Genomic DNA, 25,473 nt, shown 5'->3' on the forward strand with positions numbered 1-25,473 from the left:
ATTCTGACATTTTTCTGTTTTTCTTTATTTATCAAAGCTTGTTCTACTACTCATTAATACTTAATACAGCCACAGTGCTTTATATACACACAGGAGAATTTAAATCCTTTTAGTCCTTAAAGTGAGCAATTTACCAGCTCTTGATGCACACTATACAGAGTAAGTCTGACACTTTTTCTGCCTTATCTTTCCTCTTCTGTGACCAGGAAGCTGCATGGTTCAGTTCTGCACTGAGAACATGCTGGTATTCTGCCCTGCAACTGCAAAGTTAATGATAAACTATTGGCTGCTGAAATATCAGACCTTGGCTCCCTCCTGATGAAGGGACTAACCTGTAATTCATTCATACTGGCACTTACCTCTGTGACAAGCATACCAAGATGGAACCCAGGCAGAGCTGCCAGGGTTAGTAGCTAGGTGCTGGGAAAGAACACTTGATCACAAGTAGTTTGAAGGCGGTTATCCCTAGATTTCTAGGAAACACATTGTTCAAATACTAGGCTGCAAGGAACACTGGCTAAACTGAGGAACACATCATGCCTGTATCCATTTTAGGAGACATGAACTCTGGCATTCTAGCCCTTTAAATTTCTGGATTTCTCCAGGAAATTCTCATAATTTCACCAGGATCACATATTAAACTGGCAGAGCAACAAAAAGCAAGGAATCTGGAGCAACCACCTGTGCTTTAGGTAGCAGATAAGCAATGCTGGCCTTCCTTGAACCAGTACCATTGTTTGCTCTTGATACCAGGTAAAGGGGTGGTACATAAGAACTGCTTACCTCTGCACACATTTCAAATACTTGGGAATGATGTTTCACATCATCTTCACTTGACAGTTCCTTTAAATCATGGCCAGAACAAAATACAGGTCCTTCAGCTGCAACGAATTGCAGGAAAAGTCAGTCTGGTTTAATAAAAAAAAACAGAAAAATCAAGAAATCAGGAGTAGAGGAGTATCAGTGTCCCAGGGGGAGGTATGTCCCTCCAGGGGGAGGGGCAAAAACGAGCTTGGGGAAGGAGTTCCACAGAGAGTTCCAAAATACTGCCTTCTGGGTTTTGTAACAACTTTTAAATTGCAGCGTTTAAACACAGTAACACCCATAAGCATTTTTTAAAGCCTGGTTTTACTTCACTTCCAAGTTAATACTGTTAATAATAGAATGAGTCCAGCTTCTTGTAAGGATACTGCTCTAAACAGCTCCTTGGGACAATGTAAACAAGTCAGCTGGAGCAAGGATGGAGTGCTCTGCTCTCACACAAATACCGTTAGTCCCTGTTTATTGTACCCAGCATTAATAATTAACTTCTGCTAAATAAGCATCAAGATTTTTGTGTCACAGTGCTCAAGGCCACAGTGAAAAAAGGAAAATTTGTTCTGCTGGAGGAGAACCAGAAGGGTTGTTGGGGCATTGCTTCCTCTCCTGTAAAACTGTCATCTAGAGAATCCCAAAAAGCATATCAGGGTTTGTGCAGCAAAAGAGCAGGTTCCCATGGACCTGAGCTTTGAATTTGCTTGCCTCCAGTAGCAGCTAAGGTAAAACACCCTTTACAACAGCTTTCCTTTGGCATGAGGGTATCTGCCATGCGAATAAACCAATTTGATGCTTCTGAATCCTTCTGAACCCCTCATGTATCTGTATGGATGTGACATTTCCAGCTACAATTATGCAAACACAACCTATGCACTCGTGTCTTATGAATCAGATCATTGTGACACTGTGTATCCAGAAACAGCCACACAGTTAACACCAGTCAGCTCACAGGACCACCAATACCCATCTGGAAATTAATCACAACCACATTTGTGCCTCATTGAGGAAGAAACCACTGCAAAGCCTGTGTTAAAGACTCAAAGCATTTCCTGAGAAGTCCTTTTATTTTCTTTCTTCTTCTGCATTCCATTCAGCAAGAGAATTAGAAATCAACAGAAACATGAAATTTCTTTTTAAATTAAAAAAAATACCATTAAATTGTGCTTGCAAACTCCCAGACTTTTGTACTCCTGAAGAAGAATAGGAAGTGTTTCACACAATTTGTAACTGCTGTTTGAAATGTTGAATATATATGTTTAAACTCATCCTGGTGAACTCATACTACTTCCATTCTCATGTTTGTGTGCACTAACACACTGTGTTTTCCTCTACATAAATGAAACTGCAGCATCCTAAATTAAGAAACCTATTTCTCTAAGATGTTTGGAACAGAGACAGGGGAAAATGATCTTAAATAGCAGAAGAAAAAACAATGGCTTAAGAACAGCTCAAGTTCAGTTACATTTAAGAACTCTACAGGAGAATACCTAGATGGAAGAAAACTGTAATAGGCTCAGAGACTGTCCCCATCTGCAGGTTACGGGTGACTGCAGTGTTGTGTTCTGGCCTGTGCTTCAGAGGCTTTTAAAAGCAGTTTTGACAAACCAGTGGCGAAGATGATGAGGCTGATCCTGGCTTAGAGCTGGGGCACAGAGTACACAAACTGAAGAAACCATGTGAGCTGTTTACTATCATCTAACCTACTACAAGGCAACAAGTGACACTCCAGCTCAGCCTATTCCTGTACAAAATCCTGTATCTTGGAATGATATTTCTTTAGTCTGAGAACCATTAGAATCTGGTTTTATTCTGTTTAAAGTATTCTTTACACACAGTTATTTCAACCTACTGATTGCTTTTACAAAAGGAAAAAGCTCATTGACTCTGTAAACACACTGCAAAACCTGACTGAATGCTGACATTTTGAAGAGTGTTTCTGTGGTGTTTCTTCTTAGACATGTTAACTGTCAACAAAAAACATAACAAAAAAGCAAGTCAGTGTTTAATACCGTGTTCAAGAATGAGGAATTAAGTACATGAGAGCAGAAACTGGGGTGTGTATAAAGGAACAGCAGGACAGCAAGATCTGACGTGTGAAAGCACCCTTAGGACAGATACCCCTGCATGTTCCTGGCCAGCTGTATGGACAACAACATGCAAGTCCCATCCCATTTTCTGTAACAGGAATCATAGCATCCCAGACTGGGTTAGGCTGGAAGGGACCTTAAAACTCCTCCAGCTCCAACCCCCTGCCATGGCCAGGGACACCTTCCGCTAGAGCAGGTTGCTCCAAACCCTGTCCAACGTGGCTTGAACACATTCTTAACACTTGAACACTAACTCTGTGCGAGATTTTGGTTTAAACTCCCTATTACCCCATTCCTGCTCTTCCCCTTGCCCTGCCCTTCTCTCCTGTCTCAGTACCTGAGATGACGATAACTCGGAGGTCCTTGCTTTTGACGTCGTGCAGCAGGTCCTCCCTGAGGGACTGCAGCATGGACAGGGACAGGGCATTTCTTCTCCTCGGGTTGTTCAGGATGATGTTCCTGTACGAGCACAAGGAGAGTTAGTACAACAAAACACTAAACGCACCCAGCGCCTCAGGGACGGGCCCGCAGCGGTGCCTGTACCCTTCACCTCGGCCGCCGCCTCACCGGACACCCTCCGCCTGCCGCCGCACCGTCAGCTTCTCCGGCCGTCCGGGCCCCGCCGCGCTGCTGAAAGCCGCCGTCAAGGCCCGCCGCAGCCGCCACAGCGCGGCGGCCGCCATGGCTGTGGGCCGGGCCTGGGCAGCGGGCGGCTCGCTACCGACCCCTAGGCCGTCGGGCTCCAGCGGAACGGGCCGGGCCGGGCCGCGGGGCGGAGCTCCACCGGGGACGCGGACCGGGGCGGCTCCGGCGGTGGGGAGTGCAGCCGGGGGACTCCCTCGGTCCTGAGCCGCCATTTCTGTGCCGTGAGACGTGCCGGATAGGAAGGTGGAATTGGTTTATGAGGATCTTTAGGGATGTTGGAGGGACTCCATAAAATGTGGACTTTTGCTGTCCTTTATTTAGATTTCACTGAGCGTTTGCATTTGTGACCAAATTAATTCCTTCACTGTGCTGAAAACTATTCAGTGACACTAAGCTGGATCTGTCATGAAAAGAGAGTCCTTTTTAAATCGGGACTTGTCACCAGTGGGGTCCCCAGGGATCAATGCTGGGCTCAACACTGTTTAACACCTTCATAAATGATCTGGATGATGGGGTCAAGTGTACCCCGATGAAGTGATGCTGAACTGAATGGGAAGTGGACTCTTTGGAAGGGAGAACAACCCTGCAGGATGATCTGGATAGGCTGGAGGAGTGGGGTAACAAGAACTTTACGGAGTTCAACAAGGACAAGTGTAAGGTCTTGCACCTGGGAAAACACAATCCAGCACAGGCTGCGGGCTGGGATCTTCCTGCCTGGGAGCAGCTCTGTGGAAAGGGACCTGGGGTCCTGGTGGGCTGAATATGAGTAAACAGTGTGCTCCTGTGGCAAAGAAACCCAACAAGATGCTGAGCTGCATTAACAAGGGCATCACCAGCAGAGATAAAGGTGTCGTTGTCCCACTCAGCGCCTGTCAGGCCACACCTGGAATACTGGGTGCAGTTTTGGTCCCTGCTATGCAGGGAAGCTGTGGACAGGCTGGAGAGAGTCAGAGAAGGAGCACAAAGGTGATCCAAAGACTGGGGAGCCTGTGAGGACAGGCATTTGTGATCTGAGAGGGCAAAAGGCTATGCAAGATGGAAAACTATGTGAGTAATACAGCAAATGGGTATACACTGAACAGTAACACATCTGAGCCAGAAATGAAGGAGCAAAGATACTGCCATTAGATGAGTGAGAGTGTGGCATAGCCTTGCCATAGGAGCCTCATGGATGAAACCTGTTTGTTTGTTTAAGAGGAGGCTCAGGAGGCTTCTAAAAGAGGTTCTTTGATGTCTCTGCTGAAGTTCCCAGAGGGATGGATCTGGGGAAGTACCCACCTCTCCATTTGTGTTTCTGCTGAACCCCAAGCTCTCCTTTGCCAGCTGCTGCTACTGTGCGTAGTAAGTGTGTGTGGTTTGAGAGATGCACAGCTCTCTGCAGACCCCAATTACTCAAAATAGTTCTTCCAGAAAATGTCACTTTGCAATGTAACTTCTCACATTGTTTTTTTCTTCTGTTCTGTACTTGCAGGAGCAGCAATGTCTCTTCCTTCACACCTGGCTCAGGCAGTCTCCTGGGAAAGCAGCAGCTGTGCAGATGAGGCAATTAGTGAATGATTTCATCTGCCACCAGATACCAACAGGCCTAAAGACTAAAGCAGTGTTGTTCCAGGAGATACAGGCTGCCCCAGTTACAGTTCCCTGCTCTTCCTTACCACACCTACTCATTGTGTATCCTTTCCTAAAGGAGAGGGAAAGGTATTGATAGTTGAAGTGTTTTATACACATGCCAGTCCTTGTTGTTAGTACCTTATTTTCTGGGAGAGCGGTAAGTACCCTAAAATAAAATAAATACGTGTCCAGGTACGTTCTGTATATGTAAATCTGTGCTCCTGCTTCCTGATCTCCCTGTTCCTGTGAGTTCTTACAAAGCACTTGGAGGTTCCCAAATGTGCCTCTAGTTTTCATCAGCATCTGTTGAATCCCTGCAGCTTCTTCTGACACTGGTGGCAATTGTGGCTTTTCAGTTCTGAGCATCAGCCTCATACAAGAACAACTTCAAGTTTGTGCTTAATACGTTTACTTATGCAGATCTTACTCTTACAGCTTACTCTGGATATACTTCCTGCTTACTGATTTTGTATTGCCTAAAACAGTGACCTGTCAAATCATGAGGCTATGTGACTCTACCGTAATAGCAAGAGTGGGTTTATGTACATTTTAAAGTGTTGGAAAACACTGACAGGCCTTATTGCCTGTCGGTGCTTGCACTGGGCTTTCCGCACTTGTCCATATTCATTTTCTCATGGTTGGTGTATTTCATGGTCATTCACTGAAAAGCTCTTCCAAAATTCACTTTTAATATGTGGCAGAAATCTGCAGCAGAAGAAAAAAATGCCCATTTACAAGAAAATGAGATCATCTTAAGTGGATCACAGCAGTTTTCTAAGACCCTGCTTGGTAAGGCAAAGGCCAGCACACAGAGAACACAACGTGTATTAGCTGTTGAGGAGCTCTCAATCCCCTGCAACTGTGGCCTTGTGAGTGCAATTTTGCTTTGTTTCTTCTGATTCTTTCTCTTTCTCCTTGTCCCTTTCCTGTCCATCTCTAAGGAATATTTTTCATGTGTTCTCCAAAAAGCTTACTTTTAATATAGTGTTTCCATCTCCCTGGAAATTCTGTTCTTCCTCACTTTGATTGACAACCTCATGTTTCCTTTTACACTGTTGTGGTTTAAGCCCAGCTGGCAACCCAGAATCACGCAGCTGCGCACTCACTTCCCCCCCTTCCTCCTCCCCCAGCTCCCAGAGGGATGGGGAGGAGTGTCGAAAGAATGTAACTCCCACGGGTTGAGATAAGAGCAATCTAGTTAACTAAGGTATAACACAAACCACTACTGCTACTACCACCAATAGTAATAATGATAGGGAAATAACAAGGGAAGAGAATACAACTGCTCACCACCCTCCAACTGATAGCCAGCCTGACCTGAGCAGTGACCTAACCCTTCTGGGTAACTGCCCCCAGTTTATATACTGGGCATGACGTGCTGTGGTATGGAATACCCCTTTGGCTAGTTTGGGTCAGGTGCCCTGTCTCTGCTTCCTCCCCGCTTCCCCTCTTCCCTGGCAGAGCATGAGACTCAAAGTCCTTGGTCAGACTAAACATTACTGAACAGCAACTAAAACATCGGTGTTATCAGCGCTGTTCCCAGGCTGAAAGTCAAAACCAGAGCACTGCACCAGCTACTAAGAAGGAGAAAAATGACTGCTACTGCTGAATCCAGGACACACACTCACCCCCATTACAGATTTGGTTTTGGCTGCAGCTTCCCCTGTGCATTAAACAGACCCTCTGCTGCCTTCTCTGAGAATGCCCTGAAAACATCCCAGTTTCAGGAGCTTTCGTTTTTATAGCATTTGCTGCAGCACTGTGGTTACAGCTGAGCTCACATTTCTAACTGGAGGCAACTGGGAGCCAGGACTGCAAGTACCAGACAGGGCTTTTCTGACCTTAGGAAATAATAGAGAGATGACAAGGGGCATAACACAGCTTCATACTTAGATCACTACAGAAACTTTCAGAGCATCATGCTGTGCTAGGAAGAGATGTTTTGAAATTCAGGCATGCTATAAAGCACATTACGGTCACCATTCTAATGCTGGTAAGTACCATGCATGGACAACAAAGTAAGCATGCAGGATCCCCTCCTTTATGAAACACAAGTATTTATTGGGGTCATTATTTCCTTGGGTTACAGTGCACCCAGGTGGGAAACACACCTTGCAGGAGCACCTGCTTCACCCCAGTGGTCAGTACAAAGAGCAGCTCATCCCATGGCAAAGGCAGACCTTGTTAGGATGCGGTGGAAATGTAAAACACATGTATAGAGGGGCTGGAGCAGCTCTTCTGCAGACACAGGCTGAGAGAGCTGGGCTGGTTAAGCCTGGAGAAGGCTCCTTAAGGGGAGACCTTAGAGAAGTTCCAGTACCTAAAGGGGCTGACAAGAAATCTAGAGAGGGGCTTTGGACAAGGGCCTGTAGGGACAGCACAAGGGGAATGGCTTTAACCTGCCAGAGGGGAGACTGAGATGAGCTCTTAGGCAGAAGTTCCTCCCTGTGAAGGTGCTGAGGCACTGGCACAGGGTGCCCAGAGAAGCTGTGGCTGCCCCATCCCTGGCAGTGTTCAAGGCCAGGTTGGACACAGGGGCTTGGAGCAACCTGCTCTAGTGGAAGGTGTCCCTGCCGGTGGCAGGGGTTAGAACTGGATGAGCTCTAAGGTCCCTTCCAACACAAACCAGTCTGAGATGCTATGATTCTATAATATAAAAATGAGTAAATATATATATATAAAGACACTTCCACCTATTAACTGGGATGCTATTATAAAAAAAAATGGACTGTTTACAGAATATGAGGCAGGCACATCCTTACCTGGGTTTGCACACAAATTATTTCTCCAAAAATGATGGCATTCCCCAAGAATCTTTCAACACTGCTGAAGGCATTCAAATCCCACGGGAGCCAGAGGGGTTCAGCACCTTTAAAGCTGAAGGACTGCTTAACTGCTTAATTCTGGTCAGGTGTGTAGTAGTTCCAGGACAACAGGGAGAGCAGGGCCTTGTTCTTGTACCCAGGCCAAGGAAAAATGACTGATTTTCCTGCTTTGTGAATTCTGCTAGCAGAGAGCTGCATGAGTCTATTAGGGTTTCTCTGATGTTTGCCTGAAGAACAGATGAAAAGGATTTTGCTTTTTTGTTCCCACTTAGCCAGGACTCTGTGCTGATTCCCAGCACCACATGATAGGTGCTGTGCATGAAATACTTTTACTGTATCCTCAGATAATTTATGTTTTTTGTATTGCTATTAATAACACAGAAACTTCAGGACATTACTCTCCTGGTGTGGGATTTTCTATACGTTCTTTACTCTGTCCACATCTGGAATTCATGTGACTTTGCTGACTAACCTCCTTTGGGTCTTAGCCTTGTTTTCTTTGAAAAGATACTATTCTACTTTACTTTAGTCACCAAAAGAGATGCAATATATCATTAATGGAAGTAGTAATCAAAAATCAGTTATAGGATTGATGTGCATCAGACTATCAGAAAAGTTTACCCGTACTCTAATGTAAAATTGGTGGGGTTTTTAAGTCAAAGATTTTTCTGCTGAAAGAAAGGACCTGAATCCAGTTTTAACTACATGACTGCTACTGATGTTTTATGATAACCTGTGAACCAGGCTCAAAACCTGCCCCCCAGATTAGGTCCTTCTCTGGTGCTGCTGCTGCCTCCTGTCATTGCACTTAGTGTTCTTTTGGCAAACAAGCCAGTGTCCTGTGGAATCATAGAATCAGCCAGTTTGGAAAAGACCTTTAAGATCATCAAGTCAACCCACTACCCCAGCACTGCCAAGGCCACCACTAACTCATGTCCCTAAGGGCCTCATCTACACGACTTTTGAACACTTTCTTTGACACTAAACACAAAGCTCCCAGTGTCATTACTGCTGCAATTGTTTGCAATCACTGCTCAGAGCTTTTCTCTGTTGCTGTGTAGCAACACTGCCCCATGCAATGGGTGCTGTTTAATTCCCTGCAGCTTGAGAACCAGGTGAGCAATCAAAGCTTTTTTGTCACTAGACCCATCGTTGTTCCTCTTTATTTCTTATCCTCCCCACACTCATTTTTCATCCTCCACTGTCCTCACTTCCTCAGAGGTTTTAAAGTGAGTCAGATTTCACCAGCTTTAACATTAGATTTTTGTTGTATGCGCCTTCCAATTAGGAGGCTCTTAAGTTGTGAAAATATATGTGAGGCTGTAACAGGCTTGGAAAAAAGTTGGTATTCATCCCTGCCTCAGAGTATCTAACCTTGGGTTCCAAATTTAGATACTTAATCCTGCAATAGAGGTATGTGCTCCTCCACAGGGCCAGTCAGTGTCTAAATCTGATGCCTGCTCCCACTGCCTCTGCAGGCTGCTCCTCCCCTCCATATACCTGTGTAGGTGTCATGGTTTAACCCCACCAGCAACTCAGCCCCATGCAGCTGCTTGCCCTCTTGGTGGGATGTGGGAGAGAACTGGAAGAGGAAAAGTGAGAGAACCCATGGGTTAAGATAAAAACAGTTTAATAGGTAAAGGATAAGCTATGCATGAAGGCAAAGCAAAACAAAGCATGTGTAATGGTTACTTGAGAAGATAAATACCATCACTTTAAACATCTCCCCCCTTCCTCCTTCTTCCTCCAGCTTTATATGCTGAGCATGACACAGAGTATGGAGTATTCCCTGCAGGGTCAGCATAATGGGAGAAGTCAGCTGTATGCCATGACACTGTATTCCTGTCAGCCCCCAGCTCCAAACTTCTTGTGCACCCGCAGCCTGCTGGCTTATGTGGTGAGGAGCAGAAAAGTCCTTGACTCTGTGCAAGCACTGCTCAGAAATAACAAAAACATCCCTGCGTTATCAACACTGTTTACAGCAGAAAGCTAAAACACAGCCCCATACCAGCTACTGTATAGAAAATTAACTCCGTTCCAGCCAACACGAGCATAGTAAGGACCAAGGGAAACTGGTCAGATGCCTCCTGCATCCCTCAGACCCACAAAAGCTACACATGCTGATCTCAGCCTAGGCACCTCATTGGAGGAACAGAGAACCAGAATCCTCACAGCCTAATGCTCCTCAGGCATCAGGATTCACTTCCAGATGTCATCGAATCATAGTATCATTGAACAGTTAGGGTTGAAAAGAAGCTTAAGATCATCTAGTTCCAACTTCCCTTCCATGGGCAGGCATCATCGTCCTCTGTGGTTACAGTTAGAACCATCAATGTGAAAGAAGAAGTGAAGTGTAGCTGCTGCCTGTGGCCAAGAGCAAATATTTGCCTGAAAGTTCTCTGTACTTGGCAACAGCCACTGTTGTTTTGTGGCTTTGCTCCACGCCACGCCTGCAAATGACGGCTCTCACCACTAAATGACACCCTCTGCCCACCTTGTCCCTGCCTCTGCTAAAAACTTCTTTTCACAGAAAAATATGTGGAATTTTATGGACTCTTCTTGTTCACCTGTTTCCTGCCCTTTGGCCAATTTTCAGCTAATTTCATTTTTTTTCATTCCTTTTCATTTCATCCCGTAACAACCACCAGATGAATTGCATTAGAACTGAGGAAAATATTCACTTATTTTCAATTAGATAGGAGTATCAGACTCTTACAAATGAGCATGACTTCTATAGGGAAATAGGAGAATGCCAGAATCATGGAATCCCAGACTGGTTTCTGCTGGGAGGGACCTTAAAGCTCATCCAGCTCCAAGCCCCTGCCACAGACAGGGACACCTTCCACTAGAGCAGGTTGCTCCAAGCCCCTGTGTCCAACCAGGCCTTGAGCACTGCCAGGGACGGGGCAGCCACAGCTTCTCTGGGCACCCTGTGCCAGCGCCTCAGCACCCTCACAGGGGGGAACTTCTGCCTGAGAGCTCATCTCAGTCTCCCCTCTGGCAGGTTAAAGCCATTCCCCTTGTCCTGTCCCTACAGGCCCTTGTCCAAAGCCCCTCTCCAGGTTTCCTGTAGCCCCTTTAGGCACTGGAGCTGCTCTAAGGTCTCCCCTTAAGGAGCCTTCTCCAGGCCGTGTCCCTGTAGCATGGCCAGTGCCATGTCCTGCCCTCCCTGAGCATCACCCTGTGCTCTGCAGGTGCTGAGGCCGTATAGCAACATCTCCAGCCCGAAAGTGGGGGATTACTACAGAGGAGATGCTTTCCAAGCTCCCCTCCTATGACTGGGAGCTGGCACAGGGGCAGCCAGAGCCAGTGGAGGATGTGGATCGACAGGACACTGGAGCCCCACAGACCAAGCACAAGATCATCTGGCCCTGCTATGACAACCAGAGCCGCATACAGCCCACCGCCATCTCCAAACTGCTGGAGGTAAGCACGGCCCCTGGGGAAGCACCATTGGTGTCCCCACAGTGGGGTTGTGGCAGGGTTGATGTTGGTTGAGCCCCAGGACACTGACACTGGTCCCAGGGTCTCTTCCCCTCCTGGTCTGATGCCTGAACCTCCCACCAAGAACTGCACAACCTAGAGATGGAGCTGGGCAGATTCCAGAGCGCTGGAAAGACACGTGGGACAAGGTGAAAGCTTCCCAGTGCACCAAGGTGTGGCAGGAGGGCAGCCGGGTAGGTCCATGGAGGAGCTGTACTCAGAATGCCCCATGCAGCGGGTGCCGGCGCTGGTGTTCGGGCACCCTCCTCCTTACGCCGTGGTCTCTGCTCCCGCAGACCCCCAGCTCCCTGCTGATGTCGTCGGGTCTGGCCCACCACCACCGCTCGCTCGGGGTGTACCTGCAGGAGAGCGGCGTGGGCTCCACGCCCAACCTCAGCCTGGAGAGCGACGTCAGCAGCACGTCCACCCCATCCAGCGGGAAGCCGGGTGAGCGCGGGATCATCAGCACCCTCTACAGCCAGTTCCACACGTCCGAGAGAGAGAACAGGCAGGAGCAGGGCCCGGGGCGGGGGGCGGGAGGATGCTCTGTGGGCGCTCTGTGGGACCACCATCACCTCCTGTCCCCACTGATGCCACAGACTGAGCTGTTCTTCATCCCTTCTCTCCCTTCCGCCCTAATGTGCTGCCTCATCCTTGCAGCTCCTATGAGGGGTCTCTGTACAAGAAAGGAGCTTCATGAAACCCTGGGAGCCTCATTGGTTCGTGCTGGATAAAACCAAACATCAGGTACAGAGGGGCAGGGAGGCCCTGGGTCTGTCCATGCTTTCATCCCTCCATCCTTCTATCCCTCAATCCCTTTGTCCTTCCATCATTCCATTGTTCCATCCATCCTTCCATCCCTCCAGCCAGCCAGCCAGCCAGCCAGCCAGCCACCCCTGTCTCCTTCCTCTGTCTCTCCTTCCATCCCTCCCATGAGCTCTGACAATGAGGGACATCTCCCTGCAGGTGGGGTACTACGACAGCCGGATGGACCGGGAGTGCAAAGGAGTCATTGACCTGGCTGAGGTGGAGTCCATCACCCCAGACACCCGCACCATAGTGGCACCCAGGACGGTGGATGAGAAAGCCTTCTTCGATGTGAGTGTGGTGCTGGGCTGTGCTGGGCTGCAGCGTGCGGTGCCCCAGGGCTGGGCCTGCCGTGCCTGGGTTGGGTCCACAGTGTCACTGGGCTAGGGGTCCCCCCTCGCCTCCTGCCTCCTCCTTTGCAGCTGAAGGTGACGGGGCGCGTTTACAACTTCTGTGCCCAGGACGTGCCGGGGAGCAGCAATGGATCGACCGCATCCAGAGCTGTTTGTCGGACGCGGGAGCGCGGGAGCCCCTGTTCGGGGCCAGGGTCCGGGCCCGCGGAGCAGAGGCAGCGCCGGAGCCGGGGCTGGGATCGGCTACGGGTGGGGCGCTGGTGGAGGATCCCGTCGCGTTGAAGTAGGCCCTGGATGAGTCGGGACGAGCTGGGATGAGCAGGAGCTGGTCCTGCCCTGTCTCCCCCAGGCCTGTCTGAGCCCTGTAATTATTGTGTCCCTCCAGCACCCCACTGTAGCCTCCACCCCTGCACTGCTGGAGGAGGCAGGACCTGCTCTTCTCATCCTCCCCACTGCTTGCCTATCCACCGAGCAGCCAGGAGGACCAGCCCTGCTCCCCATGTGTCATAGTGCAGCATTCACCCCACTCCCACCTTGCTGGACCCAGGGCCCTGCCGCTCAGGTGCTGGTGTTGGTGGGGGTGACACTCTGAGCACAGGGACTATGCTGCCCATCCGGTGTCCCCTGGGCACTGTGGGCAGAGTCCCAGTCTTGCACAGGAGCCGCGGCCCGTGGCTGGTGGTGGTTGGAGCCGTGGGCACTGAGCTCGGGATGTGGCTGTGGCTGTGACAAAGGGGCTCTCTGTCCCCCCTGGGCACAGTCTCTGCCTCCACCGTCAGGTTTGCTGTCGGTGGGGGGGCACATTCCCCATGGGAGGTGCCACCTCTGTCACATTGTGTGGAGGGGGGGAACCAGCCCTGGCCCTGGGGTCCCTGTGCCCAGGGGTCCCTGTGCCCAAGGGTCCCCGTGCCCAAGGGTTCCCTCCAGCAGCGACACCGGTGCTGGAACACAGGGGCTGGGACGGTCACTCCAGTCCCCGTGGCACCGGCTGGTGCCACCCGGGCACTTTGCACAGGTCATCCCCCCCCCAGGTGGCACCATTCAGAGCTGCCTGTGTCCCCCCCCCCTCCACCTCAGGGCCCTTCCTGTTCTCCCCCCCCCCCGTGCTTGTGCTTTTGGGGGCCATTGAGCAGAGCGGGTCTGCCCTGAGGGGAGCTGCAGGTCCGTTCCCCGTCCCGTCCCCCCCCCCCCTTCCTGCGTGTCCCATGTCAGTGCAAAGGGGAATCTCGGTACAAGCGGCTCCTGCAGCATCTCCCCCCCCCCGCCCTGGTGTGACGGCTGGAGGGGGGCTTGGCTCACCCAAAGGGGTCCCGGCCCCCCCCCCCCCCCCGTTTGTTTGTAAGGAGGCCAATGTTTTATTTCAGTGCAGAGATCTTCGTACACTCTTAACACCCCCCCCCCCCCCCTTGTACAATCACTGCGCGCAGGAGCTGGAACCGCCGGCGGTGGAGCTTGCCGGAGCAGCTGCAGGTTATTGACGTCCCGTGCACTGTGCTCCAGGCCCGGCCCGGCCGCGGCAAAGAGAAACCAGGAGTTCATGAAAACGTTAATACGGGAGGGGCCTTAGCACCGCAGTGCACGGTGGGGGGGGTGCGGGGATGGCCCTGTCCCGGTGTCACACGGGGCTGCTCCACCACACTGGGGATGCGCCCACCCTGCACCCCCTGTGCCTGGCAGGACCCGTGTCCTGCCTGCGCCTGGGGCCACCAGGCGCTGCTCTGCCCCAACGGGACCTGGTTTGATGAACCCATGTTATCCAGGCTCAGCTGGGGTGGTCTGTGGGGTGTCAGGGTGTGCAGCAGAACCTCTTCTGTGGGAAAAGGGGGGTTACAGCTCAGGCTGCACCACGGAGGGTGATCCTGAGACTCAGTGTGTCTCTGCTGAGCGAAGTGCTGGTCCCAGGAATCAGGAGCAGCACCAGGACACAGGGAACACGGGGCTGCTGAGACGAGACGCTGGAAACCACCTTGCTCCAGAGCAGGGGATGGGAGATGGTGCGAAAGGAAAGCTGGAAAAGAGCCCAAACCGTGGTACCAGTTTGATGCTCCCCTCATCACTGGGGGTGTGGGACAGGACACGACAACGACACGACATTGGGCACTCTGGGACCAGGACAGCAGGCACCAAACCTGCATTTGCTTTCCCTTGACAACCACCCCAACTGCTTCAGAATGCAGCACAGTGACTTCAGGCAGCTCGAATGGCAAACTTGCTCCTGGCTGTGGCCACCAAGATGGGCACAAGAGGAGGCTTCAGTGTCACCACAAAGGACTGAAAAATCCCCAGGCCTGAGCCAAGGGGATGAGTGCCTGAGGCCAGCCCTGCTCTGTCCCAGCACTGACGGCTCTTGTGGCCTCAACCAGCTGCTCTGCAGGGTGAAGACTGAGGCTTTGGTCACAAGACTCCTGGGACTGCGCTGCTCTTACAGTGGAGCCAGCACAAGGGACCAGGACATGCAGAGCCAACAAGTGCCAAAGCTGCTGCTGGCCAGAGCCTTGGCAGGGCCCAACCGCGGTCAGCAACGCCCCCTCGAGGGTGGGGGGAGAGAATCAGCCCTGCAGCACCTCACCCATCAGCTGCAGACACCAGGGGTGCATCCAGCACCCGCAACCCCAAAACAGCACCGCAGCCCATGGGGCTCACAGCACTGCTGTGCTCTGCCTGCACCCGCTGCTGGATGAAGCCATTCCACTGCCCAGGCAGAGGGTGGGATGTGGTACAGCCAGGGCTGAGTGTGTCCGGCAGGATTGAAGCATTCAAACCCCATGCAGACGAGGCCTCAGTGCCATGGGTTAGTGGTGGCCTTGGCAGTGCTGGGAACAGTTGGACTGGATGAGCTGAAAGGGGCTTTTCCACCCTGGTTCATGCTGTGACTCTATGGAGGACTCCACCACCATCACATGAGTTTTGAGCTTTTATTGATAGTTGGAATTTACAGCCTAAAACTGACAACACAGAGATGCAGAGTTTGGGTTTTTCTTCTTCTTTTTCCTTTTCCTTTTTTTTTTTTTCTTTTTCTTCTCTTTTTTACAAAAAAAAACGAAACAAAAGTAACCAAAAGCCACCAGCATCAGATTGACAATAGAAAAGTTCTGACAGTTCAGAGAGACTAAAAGTACATCTGGAATTACTCCCAAAATAAAGGGGGGAAAGGCAGTAATCTCAAATCTGTCCCTTGTATTTACACAGACATGGACGGAGCTCGCGAGGACCCGGCTCAGCAGTTAAGGGCAGTCGGCATCATGAGAGTGAAGGCCCCCTCATGTCATTGCACTCCATCACCAACTCCATCTCCCGCCCTTCCCAGCTCGGAGGAGAGGCCGCATGAAGCCAGAGCGGGATCCACGGATGACCCAGGGCCTCCTCCCCGTCCCACAGCAGCCCTGGTACCACCCGCAGCTGCCGCCACTGTCACTGGTGCTTATTGCTATAGAGTCATCTCCCCCATGGCCACCAGCGCACGGGCTGGGCTTGGGCAAAGGCATCGACTGAGTGCCTGATGCTGCTGTTCCTGCCCCTCCCGAGCAGATCCGTTGGGAAGCTTGGCATCTAGTTCCCAACAGGCAGATTTCCAGGGAAACTGGGCCCTCAGGACACCGAAACCAGCCAAAGAGCATGTGCTGGGATTGCGTTGGGCACACAGCACTGCACAATACAGCTCATTCCAATGCATCAACCCCCATTGCATGCCTGCAGCACCTTCCCCAGTCTGCACCGGCAGATCCAAGTGATCTCCTGCTCCAGGGCTCAGGAAGGTTTCACCTCACGTCCCCATGGCCCAGCCTTGAGCTCTACCCTGCTGTGACACAGGGGCTGTGGAGGTGGCTGCTTCCATGGCCTGATCCCCAAATGAGAGGCTGCAGCACAGAGTGGAGTCCCAGAGTGGGGTCCTCTTGGCCAGAGCTCTGCTCCCAGTGGAGATCCTGGATTCACCACCCTGTTCCCAGCCTCCAACCAGCCCCGCTGCATCCCAGGACCTCCCAGACCTCCTGCAGATAAGCAGCTCTGGGTTGGTTCAGTTTGAGTTTAAAGAAGCATTTGGGGACCTGTGGCCTAAGGGAGCCACTGGTGGGTTTCAGGGAGGACAGACCTTGAGTAAGAGGTTTGTGCTAACAGTCAAAAAGCCAAATGTCCCAGCTCTTGAGTCAAGTCTCATCCTTTGACCTGATCACCTTGCGTCTGAACTGATGCCGAATGGAAAACAATGGGGGTTCTGGACAGGCCCCAGAGAAGAAATTCCAGAGGCTCTGATTCAACAGAGCGTGGACCAAGAGGAGGTGGCAAAAGGACATTTAATATTCTGATTGCTTCAGGTGTGCCAAGTGCAAATGAACTGGTTCAGTGATGGTGTCCTGGGGGGCTGGGAACAGCAGAGCCTAAGGAGGAGGATTCTGTTTGAGCAGATACACCCTGGAGGAGAAAACCTCATTAGAACCAGGGGTATTTTAATGCGCAATAACGTTACCCACTCCATGGAGATCCATGTGTGTGCACGTACACACACATGTATGGGATGACGGTCTCAAGCACTGCAAAATGGATCTAGTGCCAAGTGGATCCAGTGCCAAAGGGATCTGGTGCCAAAGGGATCCAGTGCCAGTACCAGGGTTGTGGTGAAGGAAAAGGTTTAGAAAATCCAGCTCGGGAAAAAGTTCTGTAAAAGCCCACATCTGAGCTGGAGCTGCTCAACTTCAATCACATCCCAGCCCAGGCACATGCAAAAGGCAGAAACAGAACCAGACATGGAACAAGTCACAGCCCAACAGCCTCCTTTGCCATGAGCCTCACTGAGGAGACACCAGATGGGGACACCAAGAGCACGCCTATTGCAGGGCTGAGAGCACCCTCCAGGGAAAGAGGCAACCAGAATAAACCAGACTGAACCAGGATTTCATCTTCCCAGCACCATGGCTGGGGAAGTGCTGAAGAGCCAGGTTGGACACAGGGGCTTGGAGCAACCCGCTCTAGTGGAAGGTGTCCCTGCCTGCGGCAGGGGTTGGAGCTGGAGGAGCTTTAAGGTTCCTTCAATACAAACCATGCCGATCTTGAACTGAAATTCCTTCCCAGCCCTCAGCCCCATGGAGTGAGCTCCAGCACATCCTGCCCGTCGAGGAACCTCCCTGCTGTGCCCAGTACCATGGAGACCTTTAACTGTACCAATGCTGACGCCAGTTTCAAAGGTGCACACTTACTGATCATCAGTGCAAACCCCAAAGCTCTGAGAAAAATAGGTTTAAGGTGATTTTAGAAATATATATATATATATATAAATAGTCCCTATATACATTAACAACAGGAGATGATGAGCAGAGGGGAGGGATGAAGAGCCAAGGCTGTACAAAGCCGGTGCTTCCCAGCCAGCAGCACCTTCCACCGACCCCTCATCCTACCGGGATCTTGTCCCAGCAGCTTCCACCTCACAAATAAACTGCCCTTCACTGGTACAACCACTGTAAGCAGAAAGGGGAGGGGATGCTGCGAGGAGAGATTCTGAACTACATGGGAACACTTCAGGCACAGAGAGCAGCAGGAAGGGAGCTCTCTCGCTCCAAAGCTGCTCTTGGAAGGCTGGCAGAAGAAAGAGTCTTCTTCCTTGAAACTGGGTTGGAACTGGATGATTGTAAGGTCCTTTCCAACCCAAACCATTCCATGATTCTATGACTGAAAGCCCAATAATCCCACTAATCACAAAGTCTCTTCTGTTCTCTGCTGTGTCATGGCCCAAGCACACAAGTCTTGGGTTGCTCACATCCTCAGGCAAACAGAAGCAGTGGGACAAGGTAATACTTCCATGGATGCTGGGATAAGATCCATGGGGTGACCAGGTGTTTGCAAACTGGCCAAGAGTCCATCAGCACTGAGGACCGAGGGGTCTCCAGGCTGCCCCAACACAAACACTGTGCTGCCTTTGCTCCAAACCCACCACAGGGTGCCCACCTTCACCCCACCCAGGAAAGCCCAACTCAAGCTCTACTTTAAGGTGGGATTACAGACCTACACAAAGCCACTGCCCCTGGAGCCTCCCCAGTGGAAGCCCTGCCTGTGTGGTGGCCGTTCCTTCACCCCATACTCCAGAGCAGACCCATCCCATGGCTCCTTGCTGGACCCCCTAAAGCTTGGTGGGGCTGGGAACCTCCAGCCTGGCCAAGCACCAACACATCCCAAGCCAGGGGAGCCCCTCAGCTCCCTCCAGCCACAGCCATCGGTGGGGAGGTGGCGCCTCATCCACTCCCAAAGACACAAGACCAAGACATCAGGTTTTAGTGCTTCATCACAGCCCGAGCTGTGCGCTAACAACTGGGTCACTACAGGCCAGCAGAGGCCTGTCACCTGGATGCTCCCAGGTTGGACCAGTGAATGCCCAAGGATGAGCCACGTCACACCAGTGATGCGCACCCAGTCAAACATGCAAGCCACCAACACGACAGAATGGCTTCAGTAAATACCCATGCTCTTCTCTCTCCCAGTAACCTATTTCCTATACTGGGAGCACACCGTTAGAAACCCCAGTTTACAGTGAAGCCACCTCAGAACCTGACCCACATCCCAACCTCATGATCTACAACCAGCCTCAAACCACACAGCAGGCTTGGGATGAAGCCAATGGCCACAGCAAGGTCCAACCTTCACATGCATCAGCTCAACACAGAATGTTCTAATGTTCCCATTACTTTCTATTACAACAGTATCATGTTGCTGTTTAAGGTTGGAATAAGAGGGAAAAGCTTGTGGGCAGTTTCCAAAGCGTTCTTCAGAGACTTTTCATTCAGAAGAAGCAGAATTCAGAGGAGGGGTATTTATAGTTCAGAAGGGAAAAATATTTACATGAGAAATGAGGATTTAATTTAAATTACACGTTAAATAATAAAATATTTCATATTAAATATTAGTTCTATTTCAACACAAGATCATGTATCATCAGTTTCTAGGTGAGTTGAAGCACAATTTCCCCACAACGTGGAGCACAAACTCAATGTACAGTTTTCAGGTGGACACCAATGAAACATTCTGAGCGGACAGGACACATATCAAATTCACTGTTACTGCTCCATGTCAGAGGCTCTGCTGAGCTAACCCCGGTCGTGTGATCTCTATCATCCCTTAAGGAAAGGATCCCCATGGCGTTATCTCCATCATCCTTAAGGAGCCCCCATCTCATAATCTCCATCATCCTTAAGGGAAAGGAACCTGCTCTCCTTGCACAGCCCCATCTTCAAGGGCAGCCCACGGACCTTCTGCTTGAAGGTATCGACTCCCAAGCCATCCCTTTCCTCCTCTGTTGTGAAATACCAACACACTGGTTGGTGAGGACGATGCTGCAGCATCACCCAACTCCCAAGCTCTTTCCCTAATGCTCCTCAAGTCAATGGTCTGGCTCCATGCAAAAGCCCATGGAAGGAACGGAAGAGTTCCCAGTGCAGCCCCTGATGAAGACAACCTTGGGGCTTGGCTGGGATGCTTGGAGGGGCATACAAAGAATCCACCAAGTGGCACAAGCAGCTCTGAGCTTGGGAAGGAGGAAGAGGAAGAAGAACACAAGGAACACAAACACCTTTTGTTGGGATCTGAATGGATATAAGGCACTCGGAACAACAGTGGGGTATTGGAAAATGATCACTAGGATCCTTCGGCGCATCGTGTTCTCCTTCCTTACTTCCTGCCCGTCTGGAGATGAAACATGACTTGGCTGCAAAGCTGGAATAAGAAGAAATGACTCTGAACTAAACCAAAGGCACCCGGTGTTTTTAGAGCTGGAATTCTTATTGCTGATCATTGGCTTGCCCTGGAGGTTGTTGAGTTCGTCCAGGGCACTCGGTCATCAGCTGGAATGCCAAGGAGGGTAAGCTCCATGCTCGAGCAGGGATGGGGTCCCAGAGGGGAATGGGGTGACAAACCTGACCCAGCCAGAGCAACCCCAACCCCATGGGAGGATTCCATCAGAGCAGTGATGGTAGATGCTGCCAATGCACCTTGGAGCAAGAAAGACAATGCATGTACTTGGAAGATGATGCAATTCTGCCCTGATTCCATGACAGAGTTTCTGGGAAGGCAGGCAGGAAAGGATGCTCTTGTGGATTTGCACCATAAAAGGTAAAGTACGGAAGTGTGAGAAATGAGACAAACTAAAGACAAAAAACCCACCTGCTCTAGCCCAGGCAGGATCTGGTGGTATCTATGTGAGCACAAATGTCTTTTCTTGGTCAAGTTCCAGCAGATACGCTGAGGTTTAAAAGGGCAGAGAGGGATGTGAGGCAAGAGATGGAAATGAATCACAGATTAATAGCACACGTGTCACATGAAGGAACTTTGTGAACGGAAACAAAGGAGTCCCCAGTCCTTTGAACTCTCCCATCCTGTGCTTTGGCCAATTCATTTTAGGAAGGAAAGAAAAGCCTGTTTAAAGGCTCAAGCAGAAAGAAAACAGCTTTGAGAATTACTGCAAAGATATTCACAAAGAGAATGAAGATACTCTACAAGGAGAATGTTTCAATCTCAAACCATGGATGGGAACCGAAGAACACTGAGTTAACGACTGCAACTGTATCAGTTACAAAATACTCTGATTTTGCAATGTTTTAGTGTAACATGCATTCACGTTACTGTGTATCTCATGTATGTTACAGTCCAAATGTACATTAATTTATAGCATGAGGTAACCAATGGTTTCTGTTATTTGATTCTGAAAGAGTAAGAATCACAGAACCACAGAATCCCAGACTGGTTTGGGTTGGGAGAGACCTTGAAGCTCCATCCCTGGCAGTGTTCAAGGCCAGGTTAGACACAGGGCCTTGCAGCAACCTGCTCTAGTGGAAGGTGCCTCTGTCTGTGGCAGGGGTTGGAAGTGGATGAGCTTTAAGGTCCCTTCCAACAAAAACCACTCCACAAGTCTATGACTGGGGGCTATAGGGTCCCTTCTGTAGTGACAACACGTTCAAACCAGTCTGTAAGGGTGGTGAGGCACAAGTCTGCGATTCTACAAGCAGGAAAAGAGTTAAAATTTCAGTGCAAAGTCACTGCTATGTGGTGAGGATCCCTGAACACAAGTGCCACCAAACAAGAGGAGCATGGTTCCAGCTCCCAAGCTCCCTGTCCCTCCTTTCACACAGCCGGTGGCGCAGTAAGGACCACAGGTGGTTCTCCAGACCTATTTTGTAAATCAAAGCCCAGATGATGCAGCACTAAGAGAGCTCCATACACCCTATCAACACCTAAACAAGGACAAAGCAGGACCGGGACCTCGCCATGAGCCACCCAGCCTGGGCCAGCTTCAACACAACATCCAGCATTTTGGCAAAGAAACAAGTGAGTGAGAAACAATTCTGCGCTGTGCACGATGAGAAGTCTTTGATTAACTTTTGCTGTGTCTGGAGCTAATTGTGCCTCAAGTCTAGTTCCATTAAAGAGCTAGTCTAGGAGACACTTTGGCAGTCTCCAGCAATGGGATGCGATGGTGCCGAATTTGAGCTTACTCAATACCCACCAACAGTGGGAGATTCTCTACAGCATTTCTAGGAGTCCTAGAAAGTTCTGGAAAATGAGCCACAAACATCAAAATTCTACAATAAAAGAGTTTAATAGTTTACATCTGTCCAAATAAGTTGAGAAACTAAAAAACAGATGGGGAAGGATCTGTCCTTTACAAAAACCCCAGCGTCAGGAGGAGAAGGATCCTTCTCATCAGCATCAAATAGAAAAATACATTTTATATAGAGGTGCATTTCACGAACATTTCTATGTACACACTGTGGAAGGTGACAGATAACAGTCACTAGGAAAGACACGTGAGGGAGGTGGGTCTAGTCACCACAATGCCCTTCTGGAATGAGGTACATGAGGTTCAGATGAGAAAAGCCAATGTTCAGGAGCCAAACTGATTCTTTTGTACATTCAGATTTGTCAGAGTCAGATCTCCTAAGAAAGGAAATGCCTGCTGGGGTTTACCAGAAACTTTCCATCAGCTGCATTTTGACCTTAAATAGGGGATATTTAGGTGAGGTTAAGGAAGAAATTCTCTACTGGCAGGGTGCTGAGGCGCTGGCACAGGGTGCCCGGAGAAGCTGTGGCTGCCCCAGCTCCCAACCCCAGGCTGGACACAGGGGCTTGGAGCAAGCTGCTCTAGTGGAAGGTGTCCCTGGATGAGCTTTAAGGTCCCTTCCAACCCAAACCAGTCTGGGATGATTCTATGATGCCGGTTTGAGTAACAAGGTTCAATTCAACCCTTTCACATCCTGATTAAGGAAACCATGCAAGCTAGAACAAGACTAGACAAGCAAGCGGCAGTAGCACCGTACGTGTTAAGGTGCAAAAGCTAAAAGCAGCAGCAAATGCACTCTGCAATGACAGCAACAGCTTCTCCACACTCCCTCAGAAGTGGGCAGCATCACAAGTGCAGTCATGAGGCTGCAGAGCATTTCCTGTGGGCAGTGCTGCAGCGTGTCCTACTTTAGGCAAAGCGTAGTAAACAATATGATGTTGTGAAGGCAGATGCACCCTGGTACAACTCCCCATCTTTCTTCAGCTCTTTTTGAGGTCAAGCCCCCATCCCACACAACAGAACAGAATAAGATCTCCTCACAAGAAGCTGTTTGGCTGGTTGTGGTGTCCAAACCAGAGAAGCCAAGAGCCACATTCCTGAACCACAAACCCACATTGTACCGCACATCCCCCTCAGTGCTTTCCCCTATGGAATGCTCTCCCCTAACACCAAGGGGATGGTGTAAGATTAAGAAACTGAATTTCAGGGAGAAGCATCTGAAATGTTCTGTTTTCAAGCTGGGGTTGGCAAGAGCATGCAGTGCATTTCACCTGCCTTGTGAGAGCTCGTGGCTGGAGAAGCAGATGCTTTAGGAACGAGAGAGAATGTGGCAGAGAGGATTTCAGAGAGAACTGATGCCAAAGAAACCCCAACAAACCAAAGGACATCAGCATGTTGTTGTGCCAACAGCTTTCATTTTGCCTCTTGTCTAATAACACCAAAACCTCTTGTAACACCACAATCACTTGTCATTTCTGAACCTGATTCAGGGAGAGATCGCTGCTTGGGAAGAGGAGAATAAAACCTGTTCTTTAAAGGACCAAAAAGTGCAGGATGAGCTGCTGTCTGGCATCAAAACCCCCAATATTAAATGCAAAAGTATCAAATGATCTTATTTATCAAGTATCATTAATCTGGCAGCCAGGACCTTCCTCTCCCATCAAGTCTCAGGGGACACCTAATTGCATGGTCTGAGTACATGAAAGAGCTTGTTGTGACTCTTCCCCCATGACAGCCAACTTGCTTTAGTTTTAAACGTTAGCAGAATTGGGGGACTCTGCCATGTGGCAGCTGTTTCCTGCACCAGATACACCAAAGAACCGAAGAAAACAAGGCTCTTCCTGCAGTAAGACAGAGCTCAGCACAACGGAAGGTCTAAGAAAAGAAACCTTCCTAGTAAACGCTGACAAAAATAAGACAGAAGATGGGTAAGGGTGGAAAAGAGAAGAGCAAAGGAAGAGGTGTGGAACTCCAAAGCCCCACAATAGGCTGCAGTCCTGGGCTCTACACGCAGGCACAGCTCTGATGGGGCAGGAGGGAAACCAAGGCGCTGAGGCTGAGTAAGGAGCTGAGTGAGGGCACTGAGAGGTGCTTGAAGTGATGCCACTGATAAATGATTCAATTACAGCCCAATGGTTGATTTCTGGATCCCAGATCTTAATTTTTTCCCTTAGATACGTTATTTAGGAATGTCCCTCAGCTTCCAACCCCTTGCACACTCTGCCACCCCCAAATCCTTTCCATAGGCAAACTGGGATGCCCGAGCCTGCTGGAACAGATGTTCAGGGGACTAATGCAGGGGGTTTGCTGTGGTTATTTTTTCTCTTTCGTTTAAATTGTGTGCACCCGCTGGTTTTCCATGCTGCACCTCTAAAAAGCAATATGGGCGGCAAAGTCCCTGGATGAGCTCTTAGGCAGAAGCTCTGCCCTGTGGGTGCTGAGGCACTGGCACAGGGTGCCCAGAGAAGCTGTGGCTGCCCCATCCCTGGCAGTGTTCAAGGCCAGGTTGGACACAGGGGCTTGGAGCAACCTGCTCTAGTGGAAGGTGTCTCTGCCTTTGGCAGGGATTTGGAGTGGATGACCTTTAAGATCCTTTCCAACCCAAACCAGGCTGGGACTCTATGAAAGCCTTGGGATGCTCACAAAATTTGTATCAGGCGTTGCTGATGATGTATTTTTCCAGATGAATAACTGGGATTTTGTCTCCCATAATGGTTACGACTCAAGAGAAGCAGCAATATGTGATATTTGTGTGTAGGAAAAATTTGTTGTATAACTGGTAAAACTGGTGAGTAAAGAACAATCATGTTCCTTCATATGACTATTCCACCTAAATCTTCATTTGGAGCTGATGGATACATCTTTAGAGAGGACCTCACCTCTTTGGGACACTGAGGGAATTGAAACCCCTGAACCCAGGTCCAGATCTCCCCTACCCACAGCACAGTTGTCCCTGCAGCATTCAGTGCCTGTAGTAAGCAACAGAGATCATGACCCTAAACCTTGGGGGACCACTGCACAAGCCACTGCTCTCCTGTAACCCACCCCTGCAATGCCCAGCTGGGTAACAGCACTGAAATACAATGGTCCAGCAGCATTTTCCCTCGGTACGCTAATGCCTCACTGGTTTTGGTCTTGTACAACGACATTGTCACTGGCCATGCAGCTGTACATGGATATAAAAGGCTCATTGTGCTCTGAGTATCTGCTTCACCAGGTTTCTCACAATATCCAGCCGTGTGTGTATAAATATACATGGAATAATACATATTGCAAATATATATCTATATACACACTCATCAGTATACATA

The 25,473-nt window shown here is 49.9% G+C and overlaps 1 protein-coding gene across 2 annotated transcripts in view; it reads right to left on the reverse strand.

Moving 5' to 3' along the window:
* The window catches only part of ECHDC3 (enoyl-CoA hydratase domain containing 3), a 36,904-nt gene that overhangs the window by 6,143 nt on the left and 5,288 nt on the right, over positions 1–25,473 (reverse strand). Inside the window, exons 1-3 of one of the 2 annotated variants that reach the window (XM_062613652.1) lie at positions 3,471–3,627; positions 3,241–3,362; positions 784–881 (exon numbers count right to left, since the gene is read on the reverse strand). In XM_062613652.1, coding sequence (XP_062469636.1) covers positions 784–881; positions 3,241–3,362; positions 3,471–3,586 — 336 coding nt within the window. In that variant the 5' untranslated portion in view covers positions 3,587–3,627. Of the gene's footprint in view, positions 1–783; positions 882–3,240; positions 3,363–3,470; positions 3,628–25,473 lie in introns of those variants that run through there. The other variant, XM_062613653.1, reaches the window with a different exon arrangement.

The sequence above is a fragment of the Pezoporus occidentalis genome, unplaced genomic scaffold (genome assembly GCF_034315485.1).
Source record: "Pezoporus occidentalis ecotype Australia unplaced genomic scaffold, CSIRO_AGI_Poc_V1 ctg17, whole genome shotgun sequence".
Lineage (NCBI taxonomy): Eukaryota > Metazoa > Chordata > Aves > Psittaciformes > Psittacidae > Pezoporus > Pezoporus occidentalis.